The 20913-nt window shown below is 41.2% G+C and overlaps 2 protein-coding genes across 3 annotated transcripts in view; both read right to left on the reverse strand.

Annotated features, from left to right (window-relative positions):
• Positions 1 to 10857, reverse strand: part of dtx1 (deltex 1, E3 ubiquitin ligase) — a 46284-nt gene extending 35427 nt beyond the window's left edge. For both annotated transcript variants that reach the window (XM_069139238.1, XM_069139237.1), the window contains exons 1-2: positions 10366 to 10857; positions 9280 to 9908 (exon numbers count right to left, since the gene is read on the reverse strand). In XM_069139238.1, the coding sequence (XP_068995339.1) occupies positions 9280 to 9538 (259 nt within the window). In that variant the 5' untranslated portion in view covers positions 9539 to 9908; positions 10366 to 10857. The remainder of the gene's footprint in view (positions 1 to 9279; positions 9909 to 10365) is intronic.
• A 2796-nt stretch (positions 10858 to 13653) lies between these two features.
• Positions 13654 to 20665, reverse strand: slc20a1a (solute carrier family 20 member 1a). The gene is made up of 11 exons (XM_069139240.1): positions 20551 to 20665; positions 18919 to 19538; positions 18661 to 18801; positions 18448 to 18533; positions 17296 to 17392; positions 15946 to 16065; positions 15368 to 15577; positions 14778 to 15249; positions 14501 to 14686; positions 14331 to 14415; positions 13654 to 14177 (listed from the first exon to the last, which is right to left on the reverse strand). The coding sequence occupies exons 2-11, from the start codon at positions 19265 to 19267 to the stop codon at positions 14022 to 14024; spliced, it is 1902 nt and encodes a 633-aa protein (XP_068995341.1). The 5' UTR covers positions 19268 to 19538; positions 20551 to 20665; the 3' UTR covers positions 13654 to 14021.
• Between the last annotated feature and the right edge of the window lie 248 nt (positions 20666 to 20913).

Raw genomic sequence — 20913 nt, forward strand, 5'->3', positions numbered from 1 at the left:
TGAGAAAGCATAATTACTCCAGAACAGAGGAGGTTCAACTTTGAAATTCAATTTATGTTGCGCTCACAGAGCAGTAGGGGTGGGATTACAGGGCTAAACACTCAGCCAGAGAGAACCACACTAGTGGACGGCAAAGGCTTAGATTGTACTGAGTATATTATACTGGAGTACATCCACAATCATACAATCCACGGCACCTGACATAAAGGGCTGACCACATGGTCTACAAACCGCCAAATTTCCAGCCATATTAGATTTTCTTGTTGAAAAAAAAAACTACTAATTTGATATATATCTTAAAGCACGTCCAGAGGGGATATTGTTAAAACCTTTTTTTTTTTTTTTTTTTTTTTTTCAAAATCCCAGCACATTTTAAAATCCCTTTTTGTTTATCCCATATGGTATTACATTTGACATTTGTCCAAAGCTTCCAATTCTCGGGTGTTGTGTAAAGGCTTCGGGCCACAGCTTCTATTTCCCACCTTTTCAAAAGCTGACAAGACTTTTCATATTTTGTGACTCTGTAGTTTGTGTCTAATCTGTCTGTCTGCCTGCTGCATCGAATCTGCTACACTGTCTCTCAAATGACAGCAGCTGGGCTATGAGACAGAGCAAAGAGACATGAAAAACTAGTGAGTGACAAGTACAGAATGTGGTGAACCTGAACTGCTTAATAAAGCTTATCTCTGCATCTGACAAAGTGCACCCTTTAATGCACTTAGCTCATCACAGTTATGAATCCTGCTGTGATTTGCACATTTTTGTTTTAAAAACGATCCCTGGAAGTAAACCAAAGAAAAAGTAAGTGAACATTTTGTCATTTATTACTCATGAAGAATTTTTCATCATAAATTAGTGACACATTATTTATCAGTGGTCTTATTTTCTTTTTATAATTTAATGGAAGGGAAAGATGATGGTTTGGACCACCACATTGATCCCACTTGTAGCAGAAATAAATTATTTGCCACTTCTTTATTGTCAGACACACTTCTAATACGTTTAGACTTAAACATCTTGTCTGTCAGATAAAGGAGTTTCGACAGTGTTTTATATAATCTGCTCCAATATAAAAAAAAAGAGCACGGATTGAAAACTTCTTTCAATGTTTAAGTTGGCGGGTTCACAGATCAATCTTCCAACCTGAAAGACATTGCTGTATTGACGTTCATTCCCCTTTTTATTGACGAGAGTCTCTGGGGCTAAAACGCATCCATGCAGAGGACAGAACAGAAGAGAGGCAATCGTCATTTAAGTCTGGTAAAAACTGACCTTGAGGCACCAGTGGCATAAATCCATTGAGAGTTTGCACCCTCTCATTCATAATGAAATGTCTAAAAAAGTGATGGTGTGTGAGCAGCTCCTCTGAGCCGCAAAAGTGGAGGCTGTCTGCCAGGAGCACCTGGCAAATATTCTCCACCTCCCGGGCTACCGCAGGATGCTCCTCACACTGACCAGTCGCAAGACTTGGACTCTCACCAAGAGCCATGATTTAGAAGTACTTACAGGTGACACAAGGGAAAAGAGAAGAGGAGGGCGAGAGGGCCTCACATTCATATTCTGCGCACTGCCTTGACAGCATACAATCAAAATAAGTGATGGTTTTTTATTTATTTTTTTTTGGGGGGGGGGGGGGGGTGCTCATCCCGTGCTTTGTCGCAGTAATTCCTCCTCTCATTTTCATCAGTTCAAACAACCTGTGACTTCGCTCTATGAATACTAGCCCACACAAAAACTTGAGGACAACCACAACAATAGAAACCCATCCTGGATACTGGTACAACTGGCACTGGGGCTGCACAATTGATCGTTAAAAAAAATCCTGATCTCGATTCATACCTCGAATTCTGCCACATTTTCATTCGGGACATCAGCTACATCAAAACAAGCGCTACTCTCTACTCAGCCAATGACAATGCAGCATTACACTACGTGATGTAGAGGAGCCAATATCGGCAACAAAATGAGTGAGCTACACTGATGAAAAGACAACGTTCACAAAAATACTGGTTCAAAGCTTCAATAAGAGACTAAAGCTGATTGTTTTCATGTTCAAGTTTTATGTTCATGAAGCTTAAAACAGACCGTTCCCTTTCTGTTGTCCACAGTTGATATGCAGGTATCATGAAGCACCATGCTGAGTTCTGCCTGCCCGCTAAGAATTATATTTCACCTCTTATATTCTACATCACGCACCATCACATTTTTTTTTTAGTTCTTCTACATAAGGTAAATGAAAGCAATAAAGATTTATACAAAAAAAAAAAGAGAATTGTGATCTCAATTCTCAGCAAAAAAAATAAATCCTGATTCTCATTTTATCCAGAATTGTGCAGCCCAAACTGGCAATACAGCCACAGTTAGTACTGAACCATTGACATAAAGGCTGCATCTGATATTCCAAATTTGTAATGGATTTTTTTTGATTAATCAAGTAATTATTTTATCCTTAGAACATCAGAAAACAGTGAAAAAAAATTGTTTTAACTTCCTACAGCTGTCAAAGACATCAAGGACACAATAAACAAAATATAATTTACAAATTTCTACATCTAAAAAGCTTGAATCTGAGAACTTTCACTGTCATTATTAGTCCATAACTAGCGGCTCTCTTTGGCTGAATTTGGGCACAACAAGCTTTGGGCTAAATGTTAACATCGGCATGCTAACATGCTCATAATTACATATGATGGCATGTACAACCTGAATTACCATGTTCACTGTTGTCTGTTAACATTTAAACATTTTATAATTAGCACAAAACAAAGAGTAGAATTAAGTCTGACACGAATGTCATTAGATTACACTTGTAGTCCTTCAAGATGACCTTTCCTGTCTCCTTCTAAACTGACTCATGGGAATAAATGAAGTTGTGTTGTTCACACCTGAGAGTCTGAAAGCAGCCTGCAAAAACAAAACAAAGGTCAAATAATGATAATTCACAGAACTGCCAAAAGTGCTTCACACACAGTGTTTGAGTAAACTTCTAACTGTGTGTTCAGACTTTGGGAGAATCTTCTCTGTCCATTACAGTAGCTTACACTGGAACAATGACGACTGTCTTACCGCTAAGGTGCTTATGGAAAAGGCCGTCCCATTTCGGCTTTAGCGATTTGTCACGCCTCCACAGTACTAAAGTGGGGTAAGAGTGGGTTTTTTTGTGTGCAAAATGATTGAAAATGCTGAGACCAAAACAAAAAGTCCCACGCTGGGTTTGTTCGTTCGCTGTGGCTGATCGAGGGAGACCTGAGTTCGGCTCGCTGCAATGGCTGGCGTCAGTGCAGCTCTGGTCTCTGTCAAAAGATGTTTTTAGTAAATGTTAGGCAATGCACTCCTGCAGATCAAAGACATCCCATCGGTTACAGCAGGAACTCTCTGTTCCTTTTCAACAGGACAGCCAGCTAACATTTGGTTTGTATACTGAATACTGTGCCATTAAGCTATGATTTTTTTTCAACACAACACATGGATGAACAGCTCTGTTGACGTGAGTGATGATGACATTTTTATGAATGGAAGCATTTGGGACAGATTGGAAGAATGATTTCTTGCAAACAAAAGCACACAACATTGAAAATACTTTTAAGATGTTGGTTCAACATGCTGTAGTAAGACAAGAGATTAGTCTCTAAACACAACCAGCAGATGTAGAATACTTTATCCCAAAAAAAATGCAGTGATGATACTTTATTCCTGCAGCAGCAGACTGATGGGCTGAGGCGGACAACAGCCTCTGATCCAAGTGACCTCCCAGACCGGCCTGATAAGCAAGCAGCGCAGAGAGCAGCTTGAAAGCTGCCTCCTTGATAAAAAAAGTAAGATATCCACTTTAGAAGTTAAAAGTGGTGACTCGCTGGATTAGAAGTTGAAAGGAGATGTGGAGAGACGCGTCCGCCACCAACGCCAGAGGCTGCCAGAAGCTGCACAGCCTGCTCATCACTGTAATGCAATAAGGATGTGGAGCGAGCAGACCAAGGCACCGCGACCCTGGAAACAAGGTCACTTTTAGAAGGAACAACAGTCTGACATACTTTACAACGATGAAACTAAGAATCTTAGAAGTGTACTGCTGAAACTGCTTCTACTTTCTAGGAGGTGAGCATTTGCTCCTTTTTTCTGTTTTATACCACTTTAAATGATATATCTTTTGGTTTTAGTTTGTTGGTTGGACACAACAGGAGATTAAAATATCATTAGATATCTAAAATCTAAAGATGGAACAAAAGAGAGGAATGAAAACATCATTAGTTGCATCACTAAATAAGCAAAAGTATATATTTTTGAAAATGAGTTTTGTTGCTGCATGCTTTTTAGTTCTTTTTTTGCTCAAGTAGTTGTACAACTGCAAAACATTGCTTGATTTCCACAATAATGTCAGTATAAATAGTTCTGTTTATTGTTATGGTGTTGACTTCCTGTCAGAGCATATAAATGACTTTTAACTACATTGTGGCAGACATCTGTTTCTGCTTATTAGAGTCTGGAAACAAAATATGGGGTCAGATAATTGACAAAAGAACATGGACGGATTAATTCATAATTAAAATAAGCACACCTTAAGGCATGGATGGGAGACTTCACAGCAACAACACTGCAGCCGTGTGAGAGAAGGAGCAGGAGAATGTGCACAGCTGAGGGTCTTTCCAGTGTTATTATCCCTCCCTCCACCCTGACTGTCACTTTCCATCAGGAAAATGCTCCACCTCTCCCTCTGCCCCCTCCCCCTCCCCCACAGTGTCGCTCCAATCTCTTTCCTGCCGACATCCAAGTGGAACTCAGCCAGCTGGTTGGGGCTATTATGGACCCCTGAGTACAGTGACACCTCAGTGCCGCCTGAGCCATGAGCACCATTTTCATTCTGTGAAAGACCCTCTCTGAATAATTACACAAATTACCAAAAGCTTTAAGAGTAATATAATTCACCTATTTTTGTCATGTCTGTTTATCTTTAGTGCACGTAACTGAGGACGTGGACGGGATGGAGCGATATCCTTGCCGAGTATCTGCAGGGCTTCGGTTCAGAATAAACAGTTCTTGTTTGGATCTAAAATGTGTATAATCAAACTCAAGCCCTATGATATCAAAACCAAAAACACACACGCAAATATAGACATATTCAAAAATAAAAGCAAACATACTACTGTTGCACCTGATTGTGCCCACTTCTGTCTCATTTCTATTTCTACTACACATTTCTATACTAAGTCTACAGTTATGAGTCTTTGGGTTCCTCTTCGCTCATTTAGCTTTCTTCTGATGCAAGTGGGATTTCACAGTCAGAGCTGATGCATACAGCACCTGACCTCTAGCACGTACATAGCAGAAATCCTTTTTACAGCTTCCTCCCACAAACCACCAAAACAGTTCCCACACGCACTTACTACATACTAAACTACATTAAAGGAAAAAAAGAAAAAAAGAAGCAAATACACCACCCTCTGCAGTATTGCACATGCTCAGCAAGTTTATGGGTAGCAACCAAACCACTACCACAGCTCCTGTTCTTTGTCAGCTCAACACTGTGTGTGGGGTTTTTCACAGTAATTAGTCAGAGAAATAGGAAATAGGCCAGAGGAGAGGAGGTTCTCACGCCTGTGGAACCAAAACAAACAAAGCCCCGCTCTGGCAACACAGCAGCCAACAGCTGCTGATAGGGGTTATCTCTGTAGTCACACATGGGCCATCTCACAACAGTGAGGACAGAGTAACTGTAACTGTCCTCACAAGTCCACAAACACATGTGGCGCAGATGCAAAAAACAACTTCACACGGCTTTGATTTTTTTGGATTAACATTATAATTCTTTTCACTGTGTGTGTGAGGAAATATGAAGTGTAATGACAGTATTGGGCCCATCATATCAAACATTACAACTGATTCTCACTAGTGAGATAACCGCCTGTGTCGCTGTGAGAACTGAAATGATTAGGAACAGTTTTTAGTGCTGGCCCGCACAGAAATGGCACCAATCCAATTTACAAATACTGCCATTTTAAGTTAATTAGTTGACATTGGTAAGACATGGTTGCAGATGCTGTGTTGTGCCACAACAATGTAGAAGAATGGCGACGAGCTGCTCACTGATTTGTGCCATCTCTCCTTCATAAGGGAAAACACAGAGGATGTAAGTGCATAAAAGGCAGTAATACCTGCAGTGTGAAATCCATTAGACAGGCCACAAATGTTGGTGTATGATGGAAATGGCAGATAAGCCCATGTGTTTTGCTGTGTGAGTGGGTGTAGTGAAAGGGGATCAGTCCACAGCAGTGTTTAGAGGTTCTAATGCCCCTCTGGGGAGGAGAACGGATCGATGCCTCTTGGCTGTGAGCCAATCCTCTCCTTGCCTTTAGCCAGATATCCATCCCCACTATATGTGCATAAGCCTCTCTCTGAGCCTCGTCTCATACTGTACACACAAAGCACAGGGGTTCAGGATTTCACTACAGACTGGTGTTCTTCACCAACAGCTGTACTGAGGTGAAATCCATACCCTGTGTTTTTAAATGCCAATTAAATACAGATGTGTTTAGACCGCTTGTGTAGTCGTCATGATGGCCTGATTAGAGGGGAGCCATGGAGATAAACTGTAGCTACTGTCTCATTAGCCGGACTAAGTCAGCCTGGTTACCACCCACAGGAGATCCTCCCAAACCCACAGGAGAGCAGGGTGGCCCTACAGGGCCTGCAGGGACGGGACACAAACACCACAGCTGGCAGAGGGTGCCGTCACACAGACGTCAGCTCACTCATACACATGTACAGACACAAGGACGTATACACACACACATACGTTGTGGGCATCAAGCACACTCAACTCGCTTTTCAGCTCTTGCCAAAAAAAACAGCCTCAGAGGACGAGATCACTGGCTCTGCGACAAAATGGGGTTTCCCCACAGGGACACTCCACAAGCCTGCAACGGCGCAAGTGGCTGCGGGTGACCTGCTGAGCTACAAATATAGCAAACATCTGATGTAAAACAGATGCGTCGCAATCTACATTAAATCAAGCTTGCTGAGGCCCTTTGTGCAAGCGGTGGTGCAACAACATCACAACAGCCTGGAAGCAAGGCCTCATGGGAGCCTGGATTGATGGCGATGGCCTGGCAGAGGTTTTAGGGGCAGGAACAGAGAGTGCAGAGAGGACGAGCAAATAGGAGGGAAAGGAGGCGGCGGGCATCCGAGCCGCTGTCGGTCAGGCCCCGCCGTGACAGGTTTATCCCAGTCGAGGGAGAAGGTAACACACCGAACGGCACAATGAGGAGCGATAAACGTCAGGCCCAGCTCCTACGCTGTGGTAATGACTGACAAACGGCGCAGTGGCTCATCTCCCGGCCGGTCAAGCCCAGACACATGTGCTGCTCTGCGTTATGTTCTATCAGAGAGGAAAACATCAACAAGAAGAGCAGAAACACAGCCAGGCAGCTTCTTCTGCCACCTCACACTCATTCACAAGTATTGTTCTGCATGTCAAAAATTAGAGAAGAACATTTTCTCAATAAAGAATAGAATAATACATTCGGTGCTATATTAAATGTTATATATAACAAAAAAGAAAGTGGTCATTCAACATAGTATGTATGTTTGAGGCTTTTAAATATTTTTTTTTTACTGCTCAAGTACCCAGCCTCCAACACTGCCACCTTTCACAGAATTTATAGCATGTGCTAGTTTGCAACACCACCCATCTGAAAACCACACAGAGTAACGAGACAGCACATACACAGGTACTGCTTAATACGGTCGTGGGTATTTTTGCAGATTTAAACCATTTAGAGAAACATGTCATTACAGTTGAACATTATTTTGCCGTAGTCAACAGGTTTTTATCCTGACTGATACTTCAAAGAAATGTTTGAATTTGAGCTGTTCAGTCAGTATACTGAAGAACACTGCGAGATCAATCCACAAATATGTATTCACGCAAATGTAAATGAATGAAAGGTGACATCGTGCAGAGCCATGCACAGTGAGGTCACCTTGTACCTGTATATCGCCCTGATGTTACGTAACGCCTTCAAATACAGTCAGAGGCCTGCCTCGAACTTACAAGTGCGAAGAGTTTTCGTCTTCATGCTTTACCTCATCAATGACACATTGTTTTATTGCAGACATGACCTGAAGCACCGAACAAAGAAGTCACAGTAAATTGCTCACTTACACAGTGGTGTGTAGCTGCATCGTGAAGAATAACTCATGACAGCTGAGATTTCTTCACGGCTGGTCTAAACAGATGTCTACAACCTCCCCCATAACAAACACTAGGACAGCAGGAAGGTGAATCCACACACAGAGAGACAAACAAACAGTGAGTTGAGCCTTGGTGGAGTATAACGGAAACATCTGGTCAGATTTAAAAAGGTAGCAGCAATCAGAGAGAATCACAGTGAACCAAACAAAGCTGAGCGGAGTGGATTTTCTATAAATCGACATGTAGTAGCAGGAAAGGCGATTCAAGAGCATTTACTGTGAGCATGTTATGGCCCGAGGCGATCAATCCCTCAATCAAGATAAGGTTGGTTTCATGCTGTCTCACAGATTGCCCACATTAAACATAAAACTGAAGAAAACCTTTCTGACTGACCACTCAGTAGTTCACACATGGTGGGATATTGATTCAGTGACTAATATATAATAAATTTGTACAAATACTGTTTATTCGTTTCATTGTGTGAAAAGTTAAACTGAGTCAATGTAGCAGAAACTACTCTTATACAGAAACTGTGTGCAGTCACCAAATCACAGTCCACAGTTGTGATACCACTCTCACACACTGAATAAATACAGTGAGATGAGAAGAGTGAGAAGTGTTGTACTGAGCTACAGCACTCATTTGCCTGATGGATGCGCAGCCCCGCGAATATGGTGACCTTTGGCAAGGTCGTGGCATTCCTGCAGCTGCGTAAAGACACTCTTCGATGAATAAGGGACTGCTGCACTTTTGTCATCTGGGTGCTTGGTGCTCTGTCTGTTGCAGCTCGACCTGTGGCTCATGTAGTCCCAAAGCAGATGGGGCATTAAGGACTCTTTTATTTCCTTGAAAGCTACATAGGATTTGTGTAGCAACCACATCAATGCTGGCTCTGTTGTAACCATTTCCACTGAGATAATATGACATCATCTGTAATTTGGGCAGCCAAACATGATTAATGTATTTTTTTGTATTTCAGACATGAGAACTGCTGGGTGAACTGATGTGTTTACATCAAGGTTATCTGCACTTTCCTTGACGTCAGTATCTGTGACATGTGTAAACAAAAAGAAAACTTCCACGTCTCTTACCTGTGTCTTGGCGAAATTGATTCATGGACTGCAGGTCAATGATGTAAGGGGAGAGCTGGGCATCCACCTGCCCGAGAACCACACTTCCTCTGGCATCCCCCTTCAGCACATTCTCGATGTGGTGGCAAACCGCCGCACTATAGGGCCTCCAGCGCCCGTGTTCGTTCAGCCACTCCCAGACCACCACCCTGGCCAGGTTCTGAGGCGGGTACCCCAGCCCGTTTATGGGCACCAGCAACCCTGATCCCGGACGAGCCATCTTCTTTGTGGTGTCTGCGCTTCAACTGCTGGTTACGTCCCGTGCAAGAACACCACTGCCAAACTGTCAGTCAACTGACACACCGGAACATTTTCATCAGCACCAAACAGAAAAAGCTTGAATCAGCGATTAGTATGAGAGTCCTCAGTTATCTCATGCTGCTTTCAGGCAAACAGCTCCACTGGAGTCATCGTCTACAGGTACTTTCTGACTGCTGCCACTTTGATCAGCCAAAAAGCAGCCTGTCCTCTTGTGTCTTGTCGCGTTTGAAGTGGCAGATGTTGATGATGGGGAGATTTGCAGCTGTAGGAGTCTCAGTGCTCCACTGCCAACCACAGCAGATCTGCAGCAGGTAGACAGGAGACTCTCTCTAAACAAAAGACAAGGAACAGATGCACACTAGTAAACAAATGCTGTGATTTATCCCTTGAGTTATATCTCAACAGTCTCAGAGGGGGCAACACAAACCTAGCCTGTTCTCTGGTACAGCTCCATTAGTGGCCTGTATCTCTTGGCAATTCTGTTTACTCAAAATGTAGTGACAAAAACGGAGTCTGTGGGCTCTATCAGCAGCAAAATAATTGCCATCAGATGTGTGTAAAAGGGACAGATCAGTGTGCATCAACAGCCAGATGCTACTATCATCACAGCAGACAGAATATCACTCATTTTTAACACAGAAAGCTGTTAAGATGCAGCGAATGGCACACAAGCGACACTGTTTCTGTTGCTTCTATGAAGTGTCAGTAGTATTCAGTGTTAAGGCTCATATTGAATGATTTTCGTGGCATGCACAACACGCTTGTATTGATTGTGGCGACACAGACCTGTAGGCTGCAGTTGTGGTGCCACACATCTGTCAGGTAGAGGCTGCATTTCTCAGGCTCCGGAAGAAAATCAGATTGGCAAAGGAGAAAAAAAAAACCGAGGTGCGAATCTCGAAACGCACCTGCATTTTCACATTTGTGATCTGTGCGTTTCCTAATCCTTAAAAATGAAATCCTCCTCCAAAACCCACCTCCTGCAGCTGCGGCAGTCCAATGTTATCACACACCAAAAAAAAAAAAAAAAAAAAAAAAAAAAAGCCGTCGTTTTATTCCCGTGGATCTGCTACAGACTATACACCAGTTTGTTGGTCCGCTGTGTTAAGTGAATGCATGCCCCAGTTGCGCGGTTTTCAGTGTGTGAGGTGCAGAGCGACGCCGCTCCGCTGTGGTCGCGCATTTCTCTCTGTAACGCCAAACATCATGCATTCACGCAGGAAACACGCAATCCCCGCTGCCCGCAAATAAATGTCCAGGCACACCTGTATGGACATTCGTTAAAAAATCATCCACAGTGTCAATTTCAAAAAATTAAAAAAAAAAAAAAAAAAAAAATTTAAAAAAAAAAAAAGACAACTTCCGGTATCTGGTTTCAAAATAAAACCCCTGTTTGATATGATTACCCTGAGAAGAGACTGAAGCAGAAAACCTACGAGAGGAAACACTCTTCCAAAGCAATATATTCAGGCATTTTGACTAACACCACTGTATGCTATCTCATTTTCACAAAACATCAAGAGTTCTGCCACTGAACCTGTGAGAGTAGTTATCAGTGCACACACGGTTGCACAGAGAGAGAGAAAAAAAAATACTGTAAATCAGCAAGATAACACTTGCATAAGATCCTGCAGGGCTCCGGCTGTTGGGGACCAGATTGGAGGCAGGAAAGAGAAAATACTGATATGTACTTGCGGTGCTTTAAAGGCAAGCATGCCACAGATATTTTCAGACAGTCGCTATAGTCAGTTTGTATGTCTCGTCAATGCGTTTAAAACCTTTCAACAAATCCATCATATGAGTTCTAGAAGAGGATCTAGATACCTAATCTAAATGTTTGTCTATATTAGTTTCAGATGATGCTATGTGGGTCAGTGATGTATCTCTTTCCATGCTGGAAACTGAATCTGGCAAGAGGAGGATATTATTATCCATAATAGTATCTGCTGGTCTTAAGCACTTCTTGACTTGCAGCAGTATTCACTGCAGCATGCCATCAATGCCAAACGAAATCATGCTTCATTGAAATTGTACTTTTTCTCTTACCTGATGATTTTAAAGTATGCTGAGAGAGAAAATGTTTCAATCCAAATTTTAAATATGGTTTCATGGATGATCGACGTAGATATTGTTGCCCAGGGTAACACATTTTCTGGAAACGTCCCATGTTTAATTCTTGTCAGGGTCTTTCTGTTTAAGGTTTTTCTATGTGAGCAGGTTCATACTAAATGAGACAACACTATCATCTGCTGCCAAAATCATGCATCTGCACTGGGGAGAAAAAAAAATTCAGTCACTTTTCAGAACTCCTGAGATATTAGCTTGGATATTAGCTTCCTGGCCTTATATAACAAGTGTTGCCCCACCAGTTACTTCCTTCCAAAAATGCCATCGGACTCTGACACAAAGGTTTTTCTTGCAGTTACAATAGCTTCTCTCCAAGGATCTTGAAAAACACATGCAGGTTTCAATGGAATTAATCATTTGTGACATCATAGCTACATTAATAACTGAAAAAATATTAATTTGTGAGATCTGAAAGTTTCACCCTTCTTACTGTAAGAAAAATGGAGTATTTCATTTAACGTAATGTAATGAAATGAATCCGTGCTAAAAACACTATTAATGATGTTGTCGTATCTGTCAGTAAATGTAAACGTGTCTGTAAACATAATCCTCTGTCCCTGTTCAGATTTACACACCAGAGCATCCCAGTGCAGTCTGACTGATCTGAGGCATGTGGAGGAGTAAAGGATAGTACAACAAGTGTGGAGAACAAAAGCGTTTTTAAATAATACCGTTCTGTGTTCAAACCCGGGCTATGCTTCTAATTTGGATGGAACCAGCAGGCTTATTTTGACAGATGGTGAATCAAAGAAAGTTGGAGAGAAAAATACTCATTAAGTGGTGAATGTAGGAGAGACTACAATGAGGAAGATTCATACACTTCAAACTAACCACGGTGTCAGTTATTTGGAGAACACCACCATCATGTGGCTGGTTGGTGTCAGTGAAACTCTGCAGGAAAGGCATCTTTGTAAAATCACCTTATTGTTCAAGCTACTGTGAAATCCAGTTTTCCACAGCTACTGGTTATTTCACAGTGGAGGGACATTCACAAAGGATATATCCTCAAGGGCTCCCACCCACTTAAAATATCCCAAACTAATTGGTAATAATGGGTAAATTCAGAGGTGGAAGACATATTCAGACCATTTTCTTAAATTAAAGCACCATTACATAATGTTAAAAAAAATACTGTAATACAAGTTAAAGTCCTGCATGAAACATCCTACTTAAGTAAAAGTACAGACAAATCTGCAGCAAAATGTAGCCTAGTTAAAGTGTTAAACTAAAAAGACTGGTTTTGTCCCTCTGGCTGGTACATAAATATAAACAAAATGTTTATGGCAGTATAAACTGAGTCTGCCAGAAACAATAATGTGGTCACCTATAATAATAATAATAATAATAATTAATTTGCAATGTGTTTCAATATAGTTCATTTTTTGGCTTTCATGTAGTTATTTTTATTGTCCTATATTTTCTGGTGGAGCAGGAAAATAATAATAATTCGAGCACTAGTTTGAGGAGTTGAAGTAAAGGAGAGATGAAAAGAAGAGGCAAGATGAAAAGAGAAGGCGTCACAGTATGAAATGTGAACCCTTTCATCCATCTATCACAGTCTTGACACAGAGACAAACAAAACATTCATGTTCATATTTACAGCTGCAAGCAATTTAGAGCAACCAATTAACCTCACCTGCACTCCTTTGAACTGTGAGAGGAAACCGAAGCACCTGCGGGAAAACCACACCTACTCCAAAGAGAACACGCAAAGTTCTCACACAGCATGCCACGTTCAACTTCAAGATGTGTCAACATTTAATTATAACGCTCAGTGTTAACATAACACTTTGAGTGTGGTGGCTTGGTTACCTAACCTAAACAAAGTAACCATACTCCATTGTATTTGCTCCCAAACCGTACCGATCCGTTTTTAGTTACCAATATTTTGTGCCCAAAAATGAATTCAGTGTGTGTTTAATGAAGAGTAAAATACATGGAAATCCCTTCAAATTAAGCAACTTCATATTTTATTGTATCCAAATATGCAAACATAGAATGTGACTGCTGCACATTATTTTTCTATCAAAACTGAATGATTTCTTTTTTTTTTTTAATACATATTGCTTTTATACAAATATACAGAATGATACACAATATCACATATTTGAGCAGTGTTATTAGATCTTACATAACTCATGGGCTCATCCCTGTGAGAAAAAACAATTGAAAATACACAAAATTATATAATATACAGTAAATCATTTACAGAGAACAAATGGAACATGTTTATTAGCACAGTTTTATCAAAGTCAAACAAAAACTGTTGGCAGCGGTCCATATGTTCAACTTAGTGTAGCTGGACAGTGGGACGCTCACAGGATGACATAAATGAAGAGAGCCATGATGGCAGCACTGATCAGCCCGGAGATAGGAACTGTAACAAACCAGGCGATAAAAATATTCCTGAACAAATGCCAGTCAACTGATTTCCTGGAGCGCAGCCATCCCACAGCTACCACAGATCCCACCTGTGTTCACAAAATAGAAGAGGCACTCGGCAAATGTACCCACAGGCTCAAGAATATATAGTACCTGCATTGCATGTGCTCAAAACTGAACCTACTTTTCATTAACACATGCATCCATTTGCAGTAAAGTTTAAGACATTTTAGTTTCATTACCTTGCAGTGAGTTGTGCTGACAGGAAGACCAATGTTGGATGCCACAACAACTGTGATTGCTGAAGCTAGCTCGATGCTGAACCCACTAAAGTAGAAGAAAATGTTAGTACACTTAAACTAGTACACAGATCAGAATTTTGGCTGTTATAAGACGTAGATATGTGACACACCTAGAGGGTGTAATGGGGGTAAGGTCTTTGCCCATGGTCTGGATCACCCTCCGACCCCATACCCAGAGTCCAGCGCAGATGCCAACACCACCATACAGAAGCAGCCAGATGGGTGTGGGTGTGTTGGATACCACAGAGCCACTCTCATACAGAAGCCAGAGAGCCACAAGCGGGCCGATCGCATTGCTAGTGTTAAAAATGGCTTATGTTAATCATCTGAGTAAACACACATACATAAATTCCTCGAAAGTAACCCCCCCCCCCCCCCCTTGCCTACCTGACATCGTTCCCTCCGTGAGCAAAGGAGCCAAAGCACGCCGTGAGGATCTGCAGGAACTGGAAGAGCAAGGAAACAGCCGGCTGGTCGACCTCCAGCTCATCCTCCTCCAGAGTGAGGCCCCTGGCATTTTCTTCAGTCACAGTCCCGTCCTGGACCGCACTCCCGCTGGTCACTGCCGAGTTGTAGCTGCTGTAACTGTCCACCCTCGATCTTCTCTGCAGCTCACCATCCACTTCTTTGTATTTAGCTTCCCCTTGAATTCCATAAATAGCCATGGTGTAGGAGGTGTAGCTGTTGTTCCTCCGCATGGGCCGCTCTTCTGTGTCACTGTCACCGATGCAGTCACCCACCTTGGCCATGTGGAGCTTGTGTAGCAGGTCTTTGTAAAGGCCAGAGTCTTTGTGGATTGTGTGTGATCGTCCACTATGAGGATCAGTAATCATCATGGGGCCAACATGGCCATTCAGACCTATGACAACAAGTTTAGTTCTTGGTAAACTTAGTCAGAGTTACTGGTACTATATGTCCATGAATGTAACCACTGAGGTCAAATATTTTGACATTTATAGTTAGAAGGAGCGTCTCACCATTGGTGATATCCAGGTCTTTGGTCTCTATGTCATTGTTGTCCAAATCAGCCTCTTCTGAGCCTCCGAGTTTGAAAGCCACCTTCTGACTGTCTGCTGGAGGGGTCTCAGGTTGCGGATCAGGAGGCGTTGACGGCTGCTCTGGCAGCGCAGGTTTGCTGGAGTTCTTCTCCATCAGTGGAGTTCCACGGGGAGCAGCAGCTGCTTCTCCTGCAGTACATTAAATAAGGGACAGTTGTGAAAGGAGCACGCAGAAAACTCTGTTTGCGAGTAATCTCTGCTTTATTCAGCATTTACATCACTTTAATGTTGCAGCTGTTAATGGTGGGGCTATTTTTTTTTTAATGATTTTATATTCTCCAGTGTAGTCTGTCAATTTACCCTAAATCTTTTCTTGTCATATAGTAACATATTTTTTATTTATTTGGAAAAGTACATAATATAAAATGGAAATACTGAAGGAGCCTTAAAATTGTGCTGAAGGACAACACTGGAGTACATGTACTTAGCATGCATGAAGTTGGTTCTTATTCCAAATGCATTCTTACTGGAAGTCTGACATGGTCAGATTTACTTACGTTTGATTTTCTTCCTGAGGCGTGGACAGACAACAAACCAGACGACCAAAGCTGTGATGATGGCACAGCCCAGAGAAATGCATAGCGTACCCCACCATGGCACTCTGTCAAAGCCCAGCACTGTGTACACAAGATAGGGACATGAGAAACAACCGTGTCTTTAATTAATTCACAACTCACTCAGCAGTGAGAGAAAAACAGTTTTTTGCTTGTACATACCTGCATGCTTCGGCCTACTTTAGAAACATTGCATTGTGTTAGGAGCGCGACCCTTATTTTACATGATCCAAAAAAGAAGTGATCAAAGTGAAAACACCCCATTCCAGTCTAATCCAACTTCTAATTGCAAGTTGTGGTCAAGTGATTTGTTACAATTTTTTTTTTAAACGTCTCAACGGCTGCTTCCAACATTTCAATATGTTCTTATAGATAAGAGTGTCAGTGAGTGTACAAACTCCTCTAATCAGATAGTGAGAAAGAGACAAATACTACACACAGTTAGGGATGCTTTCAGTAATTTCACTTTTCTTTTAATGTTGACGCTGAATAGCTCAACTGCTGTTGCTGTTTGTCTGGAGTTAGGTTATATGTGGGTTAGTATGGCAACATTAAATCACCCCTGAATAACACAACTTACCTTTTCTTTGTAGAAAACAACAACTTAAGAACAACTAAGAGGCCACACAGTAAAAACTGTATGGGTGTACCCCATCTTCAACATGCAAAGCCAAACTGGCCTCTAAAATTGTTAACTGCATAATGTGTGTTGGCAGAAAATTAGTTTTAGTAGAAAATAACACAAAATGATGTTTTTCTGTAACTTTGTGTCAAAAAATAAAATGTTGGGAGGGGAACATGCATGCAGTATCAGTGTGAGAAGTGCACTCTAATGTGTTATGCTGTAATTTGGCATAGCTGGAGTTATGGTGTGTTAAATTCCTTGACCCCAGCACACCGGCCTGCAGCCTTCAGTGAAGGGCCCAGGCCAGTTGACTTCTTGATAAATTCAATCCTGCAAACAAAACAAAAAGGAATGGACATTTTCCATTTAATAATTGTATATCCTTTTTTAGATTCTTATTCAGTTAGATTTATTGTAGTCATGTTGGGTTTTCTTGGTTTAATTGTACTTTTACTGAGTTAAACCTTCTAGTTTTTGATATAGACAGTTTTCCAGGTACTTCTTTATGAAATGGTCTCCTCAATCCTGTCATCAACTCTCCTCTGTGCATCCTATGACATTTAGTCACCTCATCTTGCTCCAGGGATTTCAACAGCTTCTGTGGTAGTGCAGTGCAGTCAGTGACATTCGACAGAAGCACGGGTGTGGTGTGTGGACGTGATACTCACGTGGTGCTCCTGCAAACATGATGGAGAAGATGTTGATGCCCATAGTGATGGCATAGAAGATAGGAAGGGCCCTCAGGCCATTGGGTACAGGGTCCGCCTGTGGAAATAGACTTGTCGGGGTCATATATACAAATTTCTTAGGAGGTCCATTCTTGGATTTCACACAAACTACACTTTAAAGAAAGAAAAATGTCCCATAACCATTCGGCTATCGGTTTGCCCCTCAAAAACTACACTTATATATTTTCTTAACGAGACAGATATTGATTAATTTATACACCTTTGAAGTAGGTACTGTGGATATGCAATAGACAAGCTGTTTTCCCGTTTCTTAATGCCAGCCTAAATTAGCAAGATTCTGCTGCTAATTTGATGCTCAGATTGCAGACATGGGAGTGGTGTCATTCTTTTAATCTTACTCTCACCATATGGCAAATAAGTGTGTTTCCCAAAATTTTAAACAAGTCCTTTAAGTATAATTTTGAGGTACTTATAGGTGCATATATTGTATTACTTTAATTATTTAATTTAATTTAATTATTTTAATTTAATTATTTAATTATTTAAATTTTAATTATTTAATTCAAATGTGGAGTTACACATTTATTTACAGAATACGATTTTAAATAAAAAACACGAAGTATTATAAAAGCTTATAATATATAATTTCAAATTAAAAATGACAGAGTGGTTCACAGTTGCCCTTCTACTCCTCATAAGAAAAAAACAGTCTAATTGAGGCCTCTTGTGACCTTTCAATGGCCTATTTATAATTCCAACCAAGAAGAGGAAGAAGAAACTTGTCAGGTGGTTGTTAAAAGACTAAAGAGGTCTTTCACAAAAAAAGCTATGATTTCTCCTTTACTTGACCATTAAACATCTCGCAACCTTTCAGATTTATCTTGTGACCCTTTTGTGGGACCAGATCCCTTGGATGGGAACTCCTGGACTACAGCAGTGATCATTAGTTCTATTTAATCCAAGTACTTAAAAGTGTATGGCTGAAAATACCTCTGTACTTTTACTTAGTATCATTTTGAAATAAGTAGCTTCATATATTTCTATACTGTGATTATGGATCTGAACATGTCTTCCATCGTTGGTGATTTCAAAATACTTATCAACGATGCTCTCTGAGAAGAAAGGGCTTACCTTGTTCAGAATGAATTTGCGGACAAAGTAGAAGAGAATTCCTGACATAATGCCGGACAGCATAGGTGACAGGAACCAGGATGCCACTTTAGATCGACATTTAAAAGAAATTAACTAATTAAATGATTTAATTAAATGAGCTTTTACATACAATTGTATTTCAGATTTATCAGATATTTTTATTTGGAATGTAGGCAAAACACATGATTTTACCAATGCGCAGCAGTTCCATCCATTTGACCCCTTGGTGACCTCTGGCTACCATGGAGAAGCCAATTGTGGCTCCAACAATACAGTGGGTTCCAGAAATGGGGAGTTTCAGGAATGATGCAGCCAGCTGCCACACAGCAGAACCTGCAGTGCAAAAACAAGAGCAAGGCTTGTGCTCACAACCTGAAAATTCACCCGCCAAATATCTCCCTAAGTTGCACCATTCAAGGTCATCAAGAAGTAATTTCTGAGAATGCTTACCAAACATTGCACTTATGGATCCTGCCATCAGGACATGTTCAGAGCCGTTGTACATCTGGACGTCAATGATGCCCTTTCGGATGGTCTCGCTGACTTTGGCCCCAAGCAACACCGAGCCCACCGTCTCAAAGACGGTGGCCAGGATGCAGGCCTGTCGCAGAGTGACCACCCCGGAGCCCACTGCTGTGCCGAAGGAGTTGGCCACATCATTGGCCCCCACAGAGAAAGCCAGGATGAAGGCAATGATGAAGCCTACCACCAACAGCCACAAGTAGCCTGACATGTCAGACTGAGAGGCCAAAGCCACGGTGGTGGCAGTGGCCACAGCTGCTAGTGTAGATGTATCCATCACTACTAGCAATTAAACTTAATTAAAAGAATAACAGTTAAACTGAGGCAATTTGTTGTGGTTTGATGGTAACTTATGAGGTAATATGTGTTTTATAAATAGATTTCTTTCACAAAAATAAAAAACAAGAACTTTTAGCTCAGTTCCAAAAGTATGAATGGAAAGAAATTAAAATTTATTGCTAGCTGTGTATGCTGGGTTTGTCCGTAGGCTTCATTGTAAGATGGCAGGTTACAGAGATGGGAGAGACATCCATTTTGACAGCGAGCCTCTGCAAAAACACAGACATACACGAGTTAGTGGTGAATACTCCTTATTTACTTTGACCTCCGTTACATATTAACAAGTCCAGACTGCCTCTCATAACCAAACAGCATGCGTGATTTACTGAGCTATGGCAGAGGGAAGTGTTTCATATCAGTATTAGAAAAACACACTTTCTCACACTGGTGTGAGACACATGTAAGTTTGACATGAAATTGGTAAAACATAATATTACTATTAAGTGTAAGTGTGTGAGCAGGAGACTATAGAGAGCTGAGTTCATTGTGGTCCATCTGAACTCATGAATGGACTATAGTGTACTTGGTTTGATTTTTATGACAAAAACAGGAAACAACCTCTGATTACTTGAAATAACGATGTAGGCCTAATATACAGGCAGTATATTGACACATAAGTGTATCATCTGATTTAAAATAGCCTATAGAGGTGTACTTGAAGGGTTAATCATGTTAAAAAAAAACCAAAAAAAACATTTACTTTACAGTGTTGTGATCCTAATTTTTAGGGACTGGTGTTGAAAATGGGCTGAAGTAAAGCTTTACTTTTAGTGACTTCACTTCCCTTTAAAGTGTGTTAAATCACTTGGGAGTGTTTTTAAAAAGGATTTAGGATTATGCTGAAATAAAAGCCAATTACATAATGAAATCTAACTGTTAATTATTTTTCCTTGAGACGTTTTTATGGGCCATTTTTCTTTCGCATTCAACAGGTGCACGGGAAGTGTTACATAATTGCACTGGCCTCTAAAATTCCGGTTGCGTGACAGAAAAATGACAAATTAATCCACTTAAAACTTCAAAACGAGACTTCGGGGCTGCGAATAATTGGCCTATTCAGGTCTGTCGGCAGTCAGTCATTTTGAACAGACCTCACCATCAGTATGGAAAATAGCGGTATGTTAATCTGCTTAGTTGCTCTTGCATAATTCAAATGGAGCGTCAACACAGAGGAGAACCAAATCAAACACGAGAGAAGAGAGTTGAATAAGTGAAACTTACATGAGAGACCAAAGTTTTCCACTGCGTGTTATTTGTTGTCCTCTGTGCGTCCTGCTGGCAGGTGTGAGCAGCCTAAACTGGCTTTATATGCAAATTGGGAGGATGTAGGCAGTTCAGCCGCCTGCAGCGTTCAGAGACTCCTGTTGGAGGTCGGTTTATATAGTGAGCTGAGGGAGAACACGCCTTTCCAGTCATGAGACACCACCGGCACATGAAGCTAATGTTTAGCTTGTTTGTTGACAGGGGAAGAAAATAATTACAGTTGTCTGCTGATTATGTTGCTTTATACCTCAACCCCAAATTATATTTTTCCCCAACCGCCGCGAAGAAACAGAATTTTGTTTTGCCTAAATATATCTTCTT

This window comes from Embiotoca jacksoni, unplaced genomic scaffold, assembly GCF_022577435.1.
Source record: "Embiotoca jacksoni isolate LCO1_2020_lvr unplaced genomic scaffold, fEmbJac1.0.p SCAF_8, whole genome shotgun sequence".
NCBI lineage: Eukaryota > Metazoa > Chordata > Actinopteri > Embiotocidae > Embiotoca > Embiotoca jacksoni.